Raw genomic sequence first — 17,356 nt, 5'->3', positions numbered from 1 at the left:
GTTACTTACCACGCTAGTGGAGGTGTCTTCCAGGACTGCTTCTTTTCTTTGGAAAACAGGGTCAGTAAAGCCTTTGGACAGGCTGCCTGTTTTCCCATGCTCCTGGTCACTTTTCCAAGCAATGGCTGTGTCATCTGCCAATGTTTTCTCTTCAGCGATTTCTGATCCAAACTCCAATTGTTCTGTTGAGAAAAGCGTACAAAGCCCATCTACTTTGCCTTTACCCTCACATTCTGTGGTGATACCAGCAACCTGTGAGCTTGTGAGCAAACCACTTATCAGCTCCTCTAACTTGCTTGTACTTTCTTCTCCAGGTGAGAGTTGAAAAATCTCCAGAAGTTCAGAAGCAGTAAGTTTTGGAACAGGAGCTTTCACATCTGTTTCACTCTTCCTTTCACCTGGATCATCCATCTTTTGCTTGCAGGATTCCGGCTTCAGAATATCACGAAGAAGATCAGGACTTCTGCAATCAGGCCAAAGCAATGAAAGAGCATCCCTGTCCTTTGGCTCTGTACACGGTGGGGTAACCATTAATGCAGTTCTAACAGCATTGCTCATTTGCTTCAGATTTGACCCACTAGACATGTCACTCCCAAGCTGTGTACTTCTAACCATTTGAAGTAAATTTTGCATTAAAACTTTGGTATCAGAGTAACTTAGGGGTTCACCTTCCTGCTTACAGCAAACACGTTCCATTTTCAATCTCCTTTGTAATATGTTCTTTAAGTCTTCCATTAGTGTGTCAGTCATTTCTGGCAATTGTGAAATACCTTGCTTTACTTGAAAATTTTTGCAGGGACCCATTTCCTTTTGTAATGGCTCCACGGACATTTGTTTTTCGAAACCATTTCCAAGGGAAGAAGTCTCACTGGCCATGAAATTTTCTCCCTTTCTGTTTTTCAGCATCTCATGTTCTTTCTGGGCACCATAATTCAAATCAGCCCCTATGCTGCTCAGAATTGCAGAACAAACATCAGTGGTATGGGGATGACTCCCAGAAGGTAGCACTTTGCTCCCATCGCCCAATTCTTTGGCATCCTCAATACTTCCTAAAGCATCTGCTTTTATTGGGGAAAATTCACTATCATTGCCGCTCTTGTTTTCTGAGAAGTCTTTAAGAACACTGTCAGTATTTTGACAAATACCTCTCCCTGTTTCTTCAGTTATGCTAATTTCCTTTGGTTTCAGTGTGTCAGCTGGGGGAAAAGAATAAGTGCTAAATACACTTGAATGCATTTCTTCTGTATTTAGCAGAAAATCCTTTTCATTCTGTACACCCCTTTTCCCTTTTTCCCTGTCCTGAAAGCAACAGGATTCAGTTTTATCAAATTCTGAATGGCCACCTTCTTTTATATCAGTTGTATATTGTTTTAAAGAATCAGAAATGTCAAAATCTCTCTTAAATTCATCTGATTTTGCATTACCTCCAATGTCAAGCAAAGCTTTATCAACATTTCCATGTTCTTTAGTTGAAACAGGAGTTTTCCTCTCAGCTTTAATTACTGATGCATCAAATATTTCCCCAAGGCTTTCCATCTGAATGGGACTTTTACCTAGCCCCATGATATCACACTCCTCCGTAATACTTACTCTATCTTTATCTTCTGTAAGAATTTCAAAACCTCTTCCTTTTTGACCATGCTTCCTACTGGTGACTGGATGTACTTGGTCACTAAGTGACCTATCACCATCACTCATGTAAGGCATATCTGCAAGGAATTTATTGTCCATTTGGGATGAACTTTCCTTTAGTTGTTCTGTACCAGACATATCATTTAATACATTTTCTTCTGCAAATACTGCTTCTCTCTGTCCATTATCTGAATTTAACATTGGCATGGTACTATTGCTTTTATTCACACTATGAATAAAGCTTTCTGAGACAAGCAAATTTGTCCAAGTACTTTCATCATCATCAGTAGCTTGCTTTGTAATTGGGAAGGCTGTTACACCCATGTCAGATGTCACAACATCATCAAGAAACTGAGAACTTTGAACCTTAAGCTGTATTTTATTATTTTCTTCACTCTTACAGGACATCCATTTAGTGTCAAAGGTGTTTTCAGACTGAACAGGCTCAGTAATACCATGTGACATGTATTTACTTCTGACACAAGTCCTATATTCATCTTCTGTTTCCTGCTGTGTGTATTCTTCACTTGTACATGTAAGACTAACACATCTTTCCTCAGAAACACCTGAAGCAGATTCACATTTTTCTGAGGATTGTTTTCCATTTTCATTGTTAGACTGGGATTGCAAAGTATACCCTCTCTTGTGGCCTAAAGAATAGCAACAGTCATCAATATTCTGATTATTTTCATCACTATTTTCTACCTCTCCTAAGGAAATTAACAGCTGGTCACCTTTGTTTATACATTGATGGTGTGAGTAAAAAATACCCATTTCTTCATCACTGTCAGAATCTGTGTCAGAGTCATCATAGCTATCATAATCCTCCTCATAATCTTCCTCCTCCTGTGTTCCTTCAGATTCATCGTCATAGGAGTCACTTTCCGCTTTCATTTCATCTTCCTCAGTTCTGTCTCGTACTTCTTCCTCATACATCTTCTGTAAAGAACTAAGGCCTCCTTCCTTTCTTCCTTCACTCTCCAGAGGAACTGGTAATTTTTGCTCCTCCTCTCCAAAGCTCCCTGTTCTTTCCCTTTCCTCCTCAGGGATTCTTTCCATAGTTTCAGCACTTGCAGAAGCTGTATTTACGCTCTCAGGTGGACCTGTCAGATTTACATGGACGCTCTCTCCAACATTATTTGCAAGTTCCTGAAAAGAGCTGGTTTCTTCTCTCAGGGTTATCAGACCACCTCTCTCCTCTAGAAAACCTAATGGAACTGATGTTCCAGACAATTCTGGCTCTGGTGTATCATCATCACCCAACTGCAAGGTATCAAAACCATCATCACCTTGAGGAGTGTCATAGGAATCATCGTCATCAATTTGTGAAGTGTCATAGACATCACTGTCATCATCATCAACCTGAGGTGTTTCATAGGCATCATCGTCATCATCATCAAACTGAGAGCTGTCACCTTCAGAGGCTACCTCACCACACTCATGCTGCAAGCCGTTACTTTCAAACTGTAGGATGCCATCACCCCCTTCTACTGACGAATCAGAACTACTGTCACACAGCAGTAACTTGTCGAATGTAAGATTGCTTTCTTCTACTGTTAGCCTTTCTGCTGTGCTGTCATTTTCCCCCACAGGCAATCCAACATGTGTAACAGTATCTCCACCTGATGAAGGCCTGCAGTGCATATCTCCACTGTCTTCTAGACACAGTTTACTCCACAAATCAGTACAATCCTCCAAGGATGGCCTGCCATGTATATAAAGATAGTCCTCTAGGGGTGGCCTGTTATGTACATCAGTGTGGTCCTGTAGAGGTTGCTCACTATATCCACGATCTTCAAACTGTAGTGTGTTACTGAACTGACTAACCAGTTCTTCTTGAAGTCTATATTCAGTATCTGCACTGATGGATGAACCAAGACTTCTCTGAAAATCATCTTTCTTGTTGTTATCCAGTACTGTTCTGCAATTGTCAGCTTGCAGTATGTGAGGCCTGGATTTTGTGCACCTTTCCAGCTCTCTCCAGGTTTCATTATCTGACAAATTGTTCACGGTGAAGGAACTTTCTAAGGTTTTATCATTCCTGTTTTCATTACCCAGACTGTCTGCCATATAAACCCCTTCTTTGTCTGTTTCTGAAATAAGATTTGGATTTGAGTCATTTGGAAGATATCCTTCAATGTTTCCTGAATTTGCCTTCTGACTGTTAAGCTTAGGCAGTTCTGTCCACTCACAAGCCTCCGGAAGACCTCTGACTGCATTTCTGTTCATGGAATTTTGAGTGCTACTTACTACATTTCTAAGTTCTATAGGGTTAGTTAACAACATCTCCTGTGTATATTCTGATTGCTCAGTACCAATAGCATTGCAAACATCTGGTCTACACACATGGAGATCATCTTCCTGTAAAGATATGTAATTCCCCACATCTTCAAACTGATTCAATTTCCTGTTATTAGAAGTATTCTCAGCACCTGAAAGATCACCTTGAATATTGCCTGTGACATTATTAAAGTGGACGCTGCCAGCCGACTTTAGATTAATTCCTTTCAGGTTTATGTACTTGTTATTAAACTCCATTTCTGACACATCAGCATTGCATGCAGCACCATCACCTTCCAGCAACATACTGATGGCTTCTTGGAGTTGTCCATCATATAATAAAAGTCGTTTTCCAGTGTTTGCATCCATATAACTATTTACCATCAGATAAGATATGAATAATTTCTTAGCTTGATCTAAATTATGAAATACAGGGTCTTCTGTGCCAGAATCTTCATGTTCCTCCTCACAGTCATGGAATACCGATGGCACGAATTCATACATCGATAACCATTTTGCAGCATTTTTACAAGGGGACTCTAATTCTTCTACATTGGGCATTTTATCTGGTAAAGTCACATTGGTCAAAATAGACAGAGTATTGATGTCTATTATCCCTGATTGTGCAGCCTTATCTAGACTGACTATTTCACAAGTTTCTGGAATGTAAAGTGCAGCTATTTTCTGTCTATCGTTTAGTATTTTGAATGCCAGCTCATTTGTTATTATCTCTTGGTGCAAAGAAGTTGATATGGGGAATATTTCACCTGTGTGAGGCCAAATTAGTCCAACAAAGCCTCTCTGTGCTTCTAATACCAGCAGCGCACTAGTAGATGATATTAAGTTGCATTGTACAGCTTCATCAACAGTCAAGCGCTGTCCTGAATTTGGACAAAGGATTCCACCAGTCTGAACCTGATGTGTGAGGATCCCACAAGCAGTGTCCTGATCTATCATCCCTTGTCTCATGGCCTCTTCCACAGTCATTTGCTTCCCTGAGTCCGGGTCAATTATACCTCCAGACATTAACTGAGCACCCAGCAGCCTGAACATTGTCTCCCGATCGATGAGTCCTTCATGGGCTGCCCTCAAAACAGTTATCTTCCTTCCACATTTGAACATGATTCTACCTTTTTCTTGTGGTTTCACAGGTAGGAGTCTTAATCCTGTTTCTTTATGTATTATGCTTCTACGAACCATCTGTTCAAGGGAAATCTTCTCAGCACAGTTGGGGTCTATGAGATCTTTACACGTGTCTTGTCTTTCCAGAATCTTTGTATATAATGTTGGAGAAATCAGGTTTCTCTGGAAGGCATTCTGCAAAGTCAGGTTTTCTCCAGTAGATGGCAAAATCAAGTGCCCACTTGAAAGCTGATTCTCAAGAATTTTAATAGCCAAATGTTCTGAAATTAGACCTTGTTCTAAAGCTGATACAACTGGAAGATTTGATAACGATGATTCTGAAACAAGCTTCTTTGCATTACTTAATTCCTGCAACTGCAACAAAGTCTGTTTATCAATTAAGGCATGAGCTTCAGCTTCTTCCAAACCATAACATACTCCTAATTCTGGAGAAACAATTCCAGAAAGGATCAGCTGATTCTCAAGCAATTTAATTCCAGTGCCATAGTCAATAAAACCTTTTAAAATAGACTGAAAGACTGAAAGGACTTCTCCAGTCGTTTGGTCAATGACACCAGCAATGACTTTATTCACCTAAAAAGGAATATAAAAGAAAATTATCACTATTTTCAGACTGTGTATTTTAAATTTTCTTTTGATTTTGAAAGCATGATAAGCATAAAAACAAGTACTTACCAGGCCTGGAGGAATGCTGTGAATGTTAGCAGCTCAAAATGCGCAAGTGATCTATGTCAGTCATTCAACAGCACACGATGTGATAAAAGATTTAAAATCAACATGCATCTGTGAATTGAAAACCTATGCTTTGCATACATAAATAGGGTTAGTGAAAGACAATAGAAGAAATGATTGCAGAGTAAGCAAATAGAACATATACCTGAAAGGCAAATTTTCATGCTCTAAATGTCTGTGAAAGGTTAGATATTTGGAAACAGTACATGATTCAAAACTACCATGCTATTCATGTTTACAGCATACAGCACTTCTGTATATACACTCAACAATATGGAATCAGATACTCTAGCACCAAATAATGCATTTAGTTTGCATGGAAAGCACGAAGTCAGTTTGGCAACACTATTTGAACTAATTACGCAGACACTGCTTCTATGTGTATATGAGAACACTCATTTGCAACATAATTTCTAAGAATTCCATATTTAAGATCCATTAACAAATGTATTTGTAGTGTTTCAGAGCTAATCACGTTATGTGCTCCCATTTTCATATCCAGATAAATTTTAAGAAAAACTGAAAGTAGATCTCTTCTAGGACATTTCCAAGTGATATATGGGAGAGATTAACATGTTATTTTATGGTGTCATTTTTGCAGCAGAAACACAGACTTATCTAGCAGTCAAAGAATGGCTTTTAAGAGAAGAGTTAAGAGATGAATGATTTGTTTGTCTTTCTTCATGCAAGGCACACATTATTAAGACTCTTCACACAAAAAATCTGATGAGCAGAATGTTCATATGCACAGGTAAGGTCACACACAGTATTCCATAGCAAATACACAAAACCTTCAGTTAATTAAATCTCAAGTTCCTTTACACACTGTTAATTGCAGCTTCTTCTTTTACTGATCATGTGTGGTTCCAAAACCATGCAGTAAACCTCAAAAGAGACTGAAATGTAAGTTTCAATCTTGTTACCTTTTCTTCCATCTTTTCATCACTCAGATGTGCTTCCTGCAGCTGCTTCAAAGCTTCATTGGATAACAAGCTGTAGCTCTCCTGGAGGGATCTGACTTGCTTTTCCATTTCATTTCTCTCCTCATCTGTCATTCTATTAAAAAAAAAAAAAAATGCAAGAAGGAGATCTTCAGGTAATTTGTAACCTGCAGGGAGTGATTTGCTTACCTTTACTTTAAAAAAGGGAGCTGAAATTGGTAAAAGTAGTCTGAAAAAAATATAGCCTAATTACAGAATTCTCAAGAAAGCTACAAATTGCTTGTAGTCATTCAGAAAAAGGAGTTATATTAATCTAGAATTTATGGCATTTCACATTTACTTGTGCCTTTGTCTACTGATTTTCAGTCAAGACAGGTAACATAGCTAGCAAGGAGTCATGAGATATCTCAGCAATTTAGTATCTTAAAACAGTCTGGTATCAGACACAGATGAAACCAACTTGTGACATATAGTTCAAGTAATAATTTACTACTAATTTGTTAATTATTTTGACTTCCAATTATAATATTTTTGAGCTGACCAGAGGTAAATAAACCTAGCCAAATTCTTGAAATAAACAAAACCGCATCAAGCTTCCACAAATAGGAAGACAAAATTATAAAATTAAAGAAAAAAAACTCCCATATTTGTATATGAAATGTAATTGAAACTGTAAGGTGAGGATATGATTTCTTTTTAAGCAAACAGTATGTACTGATTCAATTAATTTACATTATTTCAAAAATAAAAAATGGCATACTTGTCACTGTGCTTAGCTAAAAATGACTGAGTAGTCTGCAGAGCTTCAGCTATTTGTTCTTTCTTGGTTGACATTTCATCCAGGGAAATCTGAAAAATAAACAACCCGTGTTCAAGACTTAACTATGCAGGTATATAAAAAGAAAAACAAACGAATAACATAGTATTTCTATCTCAGACTAAACTCAATAGTGTAAGAACTTGATTTTTTTTCTTTAAATCCCAGCTATTCTTAGAGTGATATTTGCTATAGAATTGGATCATTTATACAAGGATAAGTCATTGTGCCATGCCTTTTGGTTAAATAAGCTGTTTGAAAACTATTGGGTGAGAAAAAGACAATTTATTTTTAAATGTTATTTGTTTGAAAATTAACTATTCATTTAAAACCACTTATTATAGTTGGCACAATTTAAAGCAGCTTTATAGATATGTGTACAATGCTCACATTGAAGAAGTTGCTCACCAAGACAAGAGATAACAACCTTTTAAAGAAAAACACCAGAAGGCCACAAACCTTCGTGAAATTAGATGACTGAGACCAATGCAATATCAGACACTTGGAAAAAAATGAATTACGTATTATATTCTCCCTGCTACCATTTCTGCACCATCCTCACTCAATCACTTCTTCTGGCAGAGGAACTTTCAAGAATTTGATTTTGTAACTTTTTTCAGAAATTGCCTGCAGTCTCTTCAGAGACAAGCACTAATTTTGGATAAATAAAGGCAAAGTCTCACAGGGGAGTCTATGACTTCATTAGTAAGCCCAAGGTATGTTCAATGTCAGTGCCAAGAGAACTCTAGCAAGGTGTTTGAGCCCTACATTTACCTGGGTCTGGACACAACCAATTCTGTCCCTGTGTGCACTGTGTCAAAGGGCCTGAACACCGTATTGAACAGAGCCTCCCTCTGCAATCACCACCAGTGAGTCACAATCCCACCATTTGTGCTGCTTGGACAGAAATCAAGAAAGCAAGCGCTGTATGTACTATGCAAGAAGGCAACGGGAGCAAGCTGAGGCAGCACGTGGGGTCATGACCTCCACTTTGCTCAGGGAAGTGGCATCACTGCGACTCCTGTGTATGCCCTGTCACTACTGGCACCAGCTTCTCCACCCACTCCACGGCTACACCCCACAGCAACCCCAAACCACTGTGTGAAATGCATTTCAGCTAATATTAGTTACCAAATCGCTAGTCTACATGTTTCTACAAACTTGGCAAACTACCCACGCTAGCCAGTGGAGACACAAAACCAGGCACCTCTAGAAGGTGATGCTACCTCGCTGGGCCATTTCTCAAGGGAGGAAAACACCCTCAGCAAACGCCCATCTCCCACAGGCTGGAGGAAGCCAATGCGGCTACCTCAGAGGTTACTCGCTGAAGGCTAAGGCTGGATGGGGAAGATACCAGCCAGGAATTAAGCACTGGCCCAACGCTGACAAATGTTTGCACTATTGCCATTAACAAGGGCAGAAAAAGACCAGTGTTGAAAGCTTTTTGCAAATCCTGATCCTAACTGTTAGTGATTTACCAATCAATATGCTCAAATAAATACAAGCTTACTTGCTCCTGTAATACAGGGACAAACTCAGTAACAGAGCTAGCACTGGTCCTCTATGAACAAGCAGTGTGCTGGGACCAGCAGCCATCGGGACTGAAGGATTGCTGACCTGCCCAACAGCAAGCTTGATTTATGCACCACTGCTCCAGTGGCTCTAACCAGCACCAGCATGTGTGACCAAAATAAAACCACAAGAACAGGCTGCCAGGAGGGCCAAAATCACATTTGCATGACCACATCCAGCCCTGTACTGAGGGGTGAGGAAAAGAGATTGCTCCGTCTCTCTGCTGCTCAGCGTGCAGGTAGACCTTCACCAACTGAAATCTTTTTAGGTGTCACTAAGCTATTTTGTGCGACAAGCGTAGCAGGGGAGCTGTTAGAAATGATAGGAAACTTCACAGATGGAAATTTGTGGTCAGAGTTACAACTGTATAGAATGACAACGTACCTCTTAAATACAAAGGTGGCAACATGGGCCACTCCAGCAACCTATGGACTAGCGTGATAATGAAGAGGGCTCAGACTACACCTGACGTATTCCCTAAGAGAGCAGTTTTGACTATCCCATAAGAGGACCCCTCAAAATAACTTTTTAAAAGAAAATAAAAAGAAACCTGGCCCTCAGGTCCCTCCTGCCATCTCTCTTCTTCCTAGCGCCAGGGCAGAAGTTACCAGACTTATTCACTGAACTATTTCAGGACAAGGGGGCAGACCTACAAAGTGCCATGCTGCCAGGATGCACTGTCCCTCTACGAAGGCTGAGTTATGGTCTGCAGGGTCTGGTTTCTCTGAAGTGACATTTTGCAGTGTCAGAATACGTCACACACCAGGCCTGTAAAAAGCAGTTTGCACTTCTTCCCGAGTAACATGTTTGTGTTCCTAAACATTGGTGTTCATTTGCCCAACCCTCCAAATGTGAGGTTTTGCCACCAAATGTGAGATTACATCTTCAGCAAAATGTGGATGGTGATTTGGAGAAAACAAGTATTTATGGAATAGTTTCTCACTTTAATCAACACAGAAAGCTAAAAAGAGGAAGTGGTGTTTTACCAAAAGATATCTGTGTACCTGCTGCTTAGGCAAATCTGTCTTTTCAGCCTTTTCTCCTTCTTCTTTGCTGAGTGTCTTGCTGAGGTTTGACACCCATTTCAGTAAATCCCCAGCTTTCTCAACATGCTCCTTCTTTTCTTCTTCCATTGACTTCTGATGAGCGCCGCGAATTGTAAAAAACATGTAAATGTAAATTGTTGCAATATTTAACATTAGTGTCCCTAGAAACACAATTCTACCACAATGGCAGTATTATCACATAAACATAAAGTGATTTCTTTTTATTTATCACCACATGCATTATTACGATACTTTGATGTAGGAACAGAAATGCCACATAATTATAGACATTAACAAAATAATTCCTCAAATGATTTGCAATCATGATTATGGTGCTTATTCATACACACGCACATTCATTGTAAAATGACTGATAGTAAGAAAAAGCATAACTTCCCAGCCATTACTCAGCAGATAAAATGTAAACAACATTTGCATATAAAGTATCTTTGAATTGCTGCCTTTGCATTACCCCCATGTGTGAATATATACAGTCAGCATAGGATATCAGTATTTTGCAATCTATGCACACGGATTACTAAATTACAATTAGGAAGAATACACTGCTTTTACATCTACAGAAAAAAAGAACAATAAAAGTAAAATACTGAGACGTTTCATCTTTTTCTGCAAAGGAAAATATATTTCTTTTTATAGTAGTACAACCTGTTAGTAGTTTGAAACTTATCAATACTTAGGAAACATGCCTAAGTCCTTCCAGTCCTTAAGTAAAAATGAAAATATTTTATTTCAATTGATTGTTTTTAATTTGATATGTAATTGCAATTCATTTACCTACTAGAGCATGAAAACAATTCTAAAAAAAAAAATGTTACCTGAAGTGAGAGAAAAAATTATGAGTAGCCCATTAAAATTAATGAAATACCAGTGTGAGAAAAATTACTTATATATATGTTTACTAGACTGCAGATTTAATCCTTGTACACTTTATTACGCCTTTTGTAAAATAAACGATATCTGCAAACTGATTTGTAACATTAAATGAAGTATTGGGTCACATGAAATACTGCACTGTCTTCATTTGCAAAATGGCCAATCTCTTTCAATTTTTAATATGAGAATCTGATTCTTGTCTCACCTAAGTCTACCCATTTTGTACTAATGTTAACTTCACCAAACTCAGTATAACATCTGATTTACACTAGCTACATGTAGATAATGTCACACAAGGCCTTCGGGTAAAGACTGAACACCTAGTCTGCATTTTGAAATCACAAATCTGCCTTAGTTTATCTATAAATTTCAACTTTGTAACAAGTGGTTTATCCTAATTAGTGGTTTGTACTAATTAGTTTTACAGCAACTCATGATTACTTTAGAAAACATCATTTATGATTTTCCTTGAAGGCCATCTTAGATCTTTTCCTTGACTTGAACAGGTCCCAAAATGAGTACTAGTATCATGGTTCCATTACGAATTATAGTAAAGACTGGAAATTCCCGTTTTCATGGGCTGAGCTGCTTCTAACAATCGCAGCCCAGTGTGGCAATCAAAAACAGCTGTCTCTAAAGCTTCTTTGTAGGTTAACTTCTTCTTCGTTTTGGGGCATGTTAAAACTTTAACATACAACTTTTCATCTTTCATCTTTGTAGCTGTGACAGCATCAATAACACCATTCTTAATTGCATCTTCCATTGTTAATCTGGAATGAGACTTTGGATCTATCAACCCACCAGTCAAGTATTGATATTCCAGGCAGCGCATACCCATTTCTTTGTCTATGGCATTTACATGCATAGCTTCAATAGCTGACATGACCGTATTCCTTACAGGGTGAATGATCCCAGTAAAGATCAGTTCACACTGCTGGATTTGCTTGGCACAACCATCATCAATTAACTCCCTTTGCAAAGCTTCAGAAACACTGTACTTTTTCCCAGTAAATGGATCAATTATGCCTCCTGTACTAATCTGAGCTTCAAGACACCGGAGGGCAGTAACTCTATCTACCAAGTTTTTACGTGAGGCTTTTAAAACCGGAATTCTTTCATTGGTTTCAGAAAGCCAGAACCCTGCAATAGGACTGTTTAAATCTTTATTTGGCTGTGAACTGCTAACTAAAATATCCCCAAACTCATTAGCTGTGATTAAACCCTCCTTGTATTTATTGACTAATGCTCTGCCAATTCTAGCCTCATTTAAGGTCTCCTCGACATTAAACTGTATACCTGTTTTAAGATCTGTAAACAAAAGAAAAGAATTCCCATCAGAGTCAAAACACGTAGACTCCTTCCAATCAAATTCCTGTTTGGAAAGCTCAAGATATGTAGCTTTATCAACACAATTTTTCTGATAAGCCTCATATGAAGTCATTTCAGCTCCTGTTTTGATGTCTACTACAGAAATTTTATGACTTTTCTCTGCTGATGGGCTGCTTATTTTCCTTTCACCAAGTGGAAGAAGAAAGCATTTACTGCTTACACTGAACAAACACATTTTCAGCAAATCACAGTAGTACATAGCTTTCCTGTTATTTGGATTGTGAAAACATTTTGCATTACTAGAAGGCTCATGCAAAAATTTTAAAATTGTGTTATTAAGCAAGCCAAGCTGCACGGCAGTTTCTGGAGGTACGCGAACGCTTCTTACAGGATCAATGACCCCTCCACTAGCAATTTGAGCCTCAAGGATGTTTTTACCTTTTTGCCTTTCTAAGAGTCGAGCTTCCATAGCCTGATACACAGAGATCACTTTCCCAGAACAGCAATAGCCCAAAACAGCTTTCTCTGCCTCAAGGAGTCTACTCTTGGATTCATTATCTACAAGCCCTCTAACGACTGAATCATCAACAGAGAATTTCTGACCTGTTGTGGGATCAATGATGAAACCAGTAGCTGCTTGGGCCTCTAAAAATGCTAACGCCAACGCTTTTCCTATGATTCTTCTCTTTGCTGCTAAAGCAAAAGAGAGTACTTCTTTGCTGGATTCAAGGTACAGCCCAGCTACGGCTGTAGGTTTAGTTAAAAATTTTTCAAGACTTTTCTGAACCTCATCAATAGTTTTCTGCCCTGAACGGAGCTGCTCAACCGTAAGCCTGTCTAAAAGTTTAACTTCAGTCAACTGTCTGGCAGTTACATCACGTCGGAGACCTTGAAATTTAATATCATCATATTCCTCTATAAAATATTCCGACTGTGTAGCATCATCAACAGTTTTCAGAATCTCTTCCCCTAAGAAAGAGCTCATCTTTGCAAAGTCTTCTCTCCTAAACCCTTCGGATGTTTTGTATCCCTCAAACATTCTCTCTTCATTACCAAAAGTCTTGTCATTTTCTTGGTTTAATGTTGTGACTTCAACATGCATGTCATACTGCTTGTTCTTCGCTATCTGTAAATAGGAATTTTTTGACACAGTGAGAAATACATCTGCAGAACTATGCTGTGCATAATTCACTCCTAAATCCACCACCAGAGAAACAAAAGGGAGAACTTGAATGCAAGTCAGAAAGGAGAACTGCTACTAGCATTGGAGAGCAGAGAAATACAGATAGATAGTTTTAAAGTGCATTTGACATTTCAAGTATTTATTCAGTAACAGGAATATGACTAGACTGAGCAACAATAACTGTTGTATGCTACTATATGAACTAAGTGCTGTTAATCAAAGCTTATTTTGACCAACAATGATACAATGGTGTATGTGAATTCCTATTTCCACTACAAACTTTTTAAATAACGCATTTCTTAGATATTAACAAACCTGCTACAAAGATCTAATGAAAAGTGGTTTGCGTCACCCAAGAATGAAGGGGTTCCCTTCACCAAGGTAAGAACATAAGAAACATCAGAAAGAATACAGAATAGTGATAAAGCATAACTATAAAACAAACAAACAAACAGACAGAATAGTAAAAAACAGCACTAGGAAGGCAAAACCTCACAAAATGTAGTGTGTACCTCCAAGGGATGCAGTTTTACCACTCCTAATTCATGTTTCATGTCTTCTCCATGTCTAATAGTTTGTCTGGAACTGTGTAGGTTCCTGTTTCTCAATTGGTCCCTTTCAGATGTTCCAGACATTTGGCTTGCTTTATCGAAAGTTATCTGGAACTGCGTACTCGTTTGAGAAATAAACTCTGTAAAAGATTGTGGGCTTGCATCTTCTTCTAGTGATTGGTTTATTCTTGACAACTGGAACTGGACCTCTCTCGGCATTGTATCATCAGCACTCACGTACAATGTATTTTCTTCTATTTGATCAGATTTAAAACCTGATCTCTCCTGTTTCTGCCTTAACAAAGGGGAGCTAGGTTTTGCAGGTGGAGGAAGCTGTCCAAATTCTCTAGCTACGGTGTCACCCAGAAAATTGAAATCATTCCCTCTTCTCTCACAGCTCAATTTAAATCCAGAATCTTGGAGTTTATTATTTTGCTGAACTTCATTCTGAAATAAACGTAACCTGTGTTCACTCTCCTTGACCTGCAGGTCCATCTTCTGTTTCAAGCTCTCAACTGTGCGCTTTTGTGCTTCCAATTCTTCCTCAAGTTTCCTGCACTTCTGGTGATAGTCCATTTCAGCCTGCTTCCCTTGCTGCAGTTGTTCATGACATTTTTTAAGCCTTTCTTGCAGATCTTCCATTTGTATCTTGTAAAACATGATGTTTTCCTCAGCCATATGCTTTTCCTGCTGAAGAGCAACACATTCTAGTTTTATGCCAGAAATGTCCTTTTCTGTCATGCTATGGGATTCCAGTAATTTTTCAACTTTTTTCCTAAATTCCTCTGCAGAGTGTTTAAACTTAATGGACTCTTCCTGAAACAGAATCATCTTCTTGCGTGCCATTTGTTCATCCAGAGTCTTCTGATGGAGTTCATCCTGCAATTTTTTTAATTTACTACTTAGCTCTTGTATATGAGCTTGTTGTAGTTGTATCTTCTGCTCATGCATTCCCTTTTCCAGAGTTAAAGCATTTATTTGGGCATTTAGATTTTTAACTTCCCGGTCAATGGTTAGGGTGGAAGCACTTTGTTTATCACATTTTTGTTTATATTCACTAGCTAAGTCTTTTGTTTTTGCTAGATCAACTTCTAGACTTTTGATTTTACATATGAACTCTTGCTCAATTATTGTTTGCTTGTGCAATTGTTCATTTGTCATACGCAGTTGCTCTTTGAAACCATCTGCTAGGGCTTTTAATGCATCATTTTTCCTCTGAATACTTTGCTTTTCCAAAGTCATCTTCTCTGATTCAGACTGAATTTGCTTCATCAGTAGTTTTGTTTCAGTATTCCACTTATTAAGGTCCTCTATCTTTCGTTTCAATGTTTCTGACACCTGATTGCTTTTGGCTAATTCATTCTTCAGCATCTGAATTTCCTGATGTTTTTCTTTCTCTACTTTTGTCTTTTGAAGCAACTGTCCCTGAATTTTCTTATACTGATCTTGAAGATTATTTGCTTCTCCTTTGCATGACTGTGTTCTGTGTTCAGCTGCCAGCTTCTCTTTTTGAAGAGAACTGATTTGGGAATTTAAATGTTTAATAGTAATTTCAGCTTTTGTCTGTGATCTAGTTAATTCCTCTACTTCCCTTTTCAGCTGTGTCTTTTCTTGCTGAACAGATTTCAGCTCCTCCTGATAGTTCATCTTAATTTTCTTAAGATCTATAGCTTCTTGCATCACCTCTTCAGCTTTACCTGTGGTTCTGTGTAGCTGCTTCTCCAGTTCTTTCAACTGTTGCAAATACCGCTGCTCTACTTGGTCTTTTTCCTCCAACTTCATTTTTAGGCATTTAAGTTCACTATTGACTTTATCTAGTTTTTCTTTTAATAAACGAGACTTTTCTTCTGTTGATGATTTCTGAAGCTCTATTTCATTCAGTTCATATTTCAGGTCTTTAATAGTTTTATCGGCTTTTTTGTTAGCAAGGGTTAGCTCATCTATCCTCTGTTTGAGCTCTTCTACTTTTTTGGCTTCTTGCTTCTTCTGGAAACTTGTGATTTCAGAATCAGTCCTATGCTGGCTGCCTTGCCCAGCCGTGAAAGTTGGCAGGGAAGTTTCTTTAGTTACAGAGTATCTGCCTTCAACAACCTTCCTTCTGGCTTCAGTTTTCTCTTTCTCTTGAAGCTTTATTTCTGATAGATTCCTTTGAAATTCAAGATCTTCTTCCATTTGCTTTATCAGTTTCATAAGTTTCTCTTCTCCTTCCGCTTTTTTCTTGAGCTCCTGCATTAACGTTGTTTTTTGTTGCTCTAAATCATGAAGATTAGTATTTTTTCTTCTTAGATGCTCTTCAAGGTTTCTTCTGGTAAAGGTGCTTTCTTCTACTTGATTTCGAAAAGCACGGAGGTTTTCTTCCAGTATACTTCTTTGAGTCTCTGCCTGAAAAATGAGCTGCCTTACACACTCCAACTCCTGCTCTGCATCTGCTTTCTCTTTCTTAATGCTCTCTAGGTCTACACGACACTGCTTTGCCTCTTGCTCAGCCTTGGTCTTCTGAAGACAGATCTCTTCCATGTCCTTTTGCTGCTTCTTCCGCTCTTTTTCTGCAGCTTCCCTCACTTTAGGGAGCTCCTGTTCCACTTGGAATTTTTGCTTCTTCATATCCTCCAACATCTCCTCAAGTGTTTTTACCTTTCCCATGAGTTTTCTGTTCTCATCAATTGTGCTATTTTGCTGTGCCATTAGATCTGAATATGCCTCACGCACTGATGCTTCCTTATTCTTTAAAATCTGCAAAAGAACAAGATAAGTTGGAATGTACATTTTGTCATATAGCATATGAAACATGTTAGGCTCTTTGAAAAGCAGAGTGGAAAATACTTACTCAGATATATATACGGTACGTCCAGAAAGCAGGACAAGCAGTTCCCACCACCATCACCTTCTCTTGATACAATAAGCTTCAGGAAGTTACCATTAGCCAAATATGAAACCCTTCATAAAGACATCCACAAAGCGAAGAAGTCCTGAAGCCTCTCACTTCAGTCAGATGCGTCTTAGCGGTAAGCAGCGTCAAACAACAGCTTGCATGTGCTTTTTCTCCAAACAAATGGGTAGAGCAAACAGTGAGCCAAACACTATGTGCAAGAATTCCCAAGGAGAAAGTGGTCTACCATTTCTGGATCGGTTCAGTAGGAATAGAAAGAAGGATTTTATGCTTGCAAGCACAAATAACACAAGAGAAGTTTGGAAATCCCCTCCAAGAAAAGAAGGAGTATCTACAGCTAGAGCCA

At 38.5% G+C, this 17,356-nt stretch overlaps 3 protein-coding genes across 4 annotated transcripts in view; all 3 read right to left on the bottom strand.

Annotated features, from left to right (window-relative positions):
• DST (dystonin) overlaps positions 1-17,356 on the bottom strand; it is a 313,178-nt gene that overhangs the window by 112,606 nt on the left and 183,216 nt on the right. Inside the window, exons 2-5 of one of the 2 annotated variants that reach the window (XM_082481487.1) lie at positions 10,122-10,256; positions 7,489-7,577; positions 6,711-6,843; positions 10-5,628 (exon numbers count right to left, since the gene is read on the bottom strand). In XM_082481487.1, coding sequence (XP_082337613.1) covers positions 10-5,628; positions 6,711-6,843; positions 7,489-7,577; positions 10,122-10,256 — 5,976 coding nt within the window. The remainder of the gene's footprint in view (positions 1-9; positions 5,629-6,710; positions 6,844-7,488; positions 7,578-10,121; positions 10,257-17,356) is intronic. The other variant, XM_082481488.1, reaches the window with a different exon arrangement.
• On the bottom strand, positions 11,596-13,488 carry LOC309669506 (desmoplakin-like; the record flags this gene model as incomplete). Its single annotated transcript, XM_082480208.1, has 1 exon — positions 11,596-13,488. The coding sequence occupies one exon, from the start codon at positions 13,486-13,488 to the stop codon at positions 11,596-11,598; it is 1,893 nt and encodes a 630-aa protein (XP_082336334.1).
• On the bottom strand, positions 14,046-16,886 carry LOC309670305 (uncharacterized protein; the record flags this gene model as incomplete). Its single annotated transcript, XM_082481185.1, has 1 exon — positions 14,046-16,886. The coding sequence occupies one exon, from the start codon at positions 16,884-16,886 to the stop codon at positions 14,046-14,048; it is 2,841 nt and encodes a 946-aa protein (XP_082337311.1).

Source organism: Vanellus vanellus, assembly GCF_965231255.1.
Source record: "Vanellus vanellus genome assembly, chromosome: 3".
Taxonomy (NCBI): domain Eukaryota; kingdom Metazoa; phylum Chordata; class Aves; order Charadriiformes; family Charadriidae; genus Vanellus; species Vanellus vanellus.
Note: the sequence above shows the minus strand (reverse complement) of the source record. Positions and strands in the feature narration are given on the sequence as shown.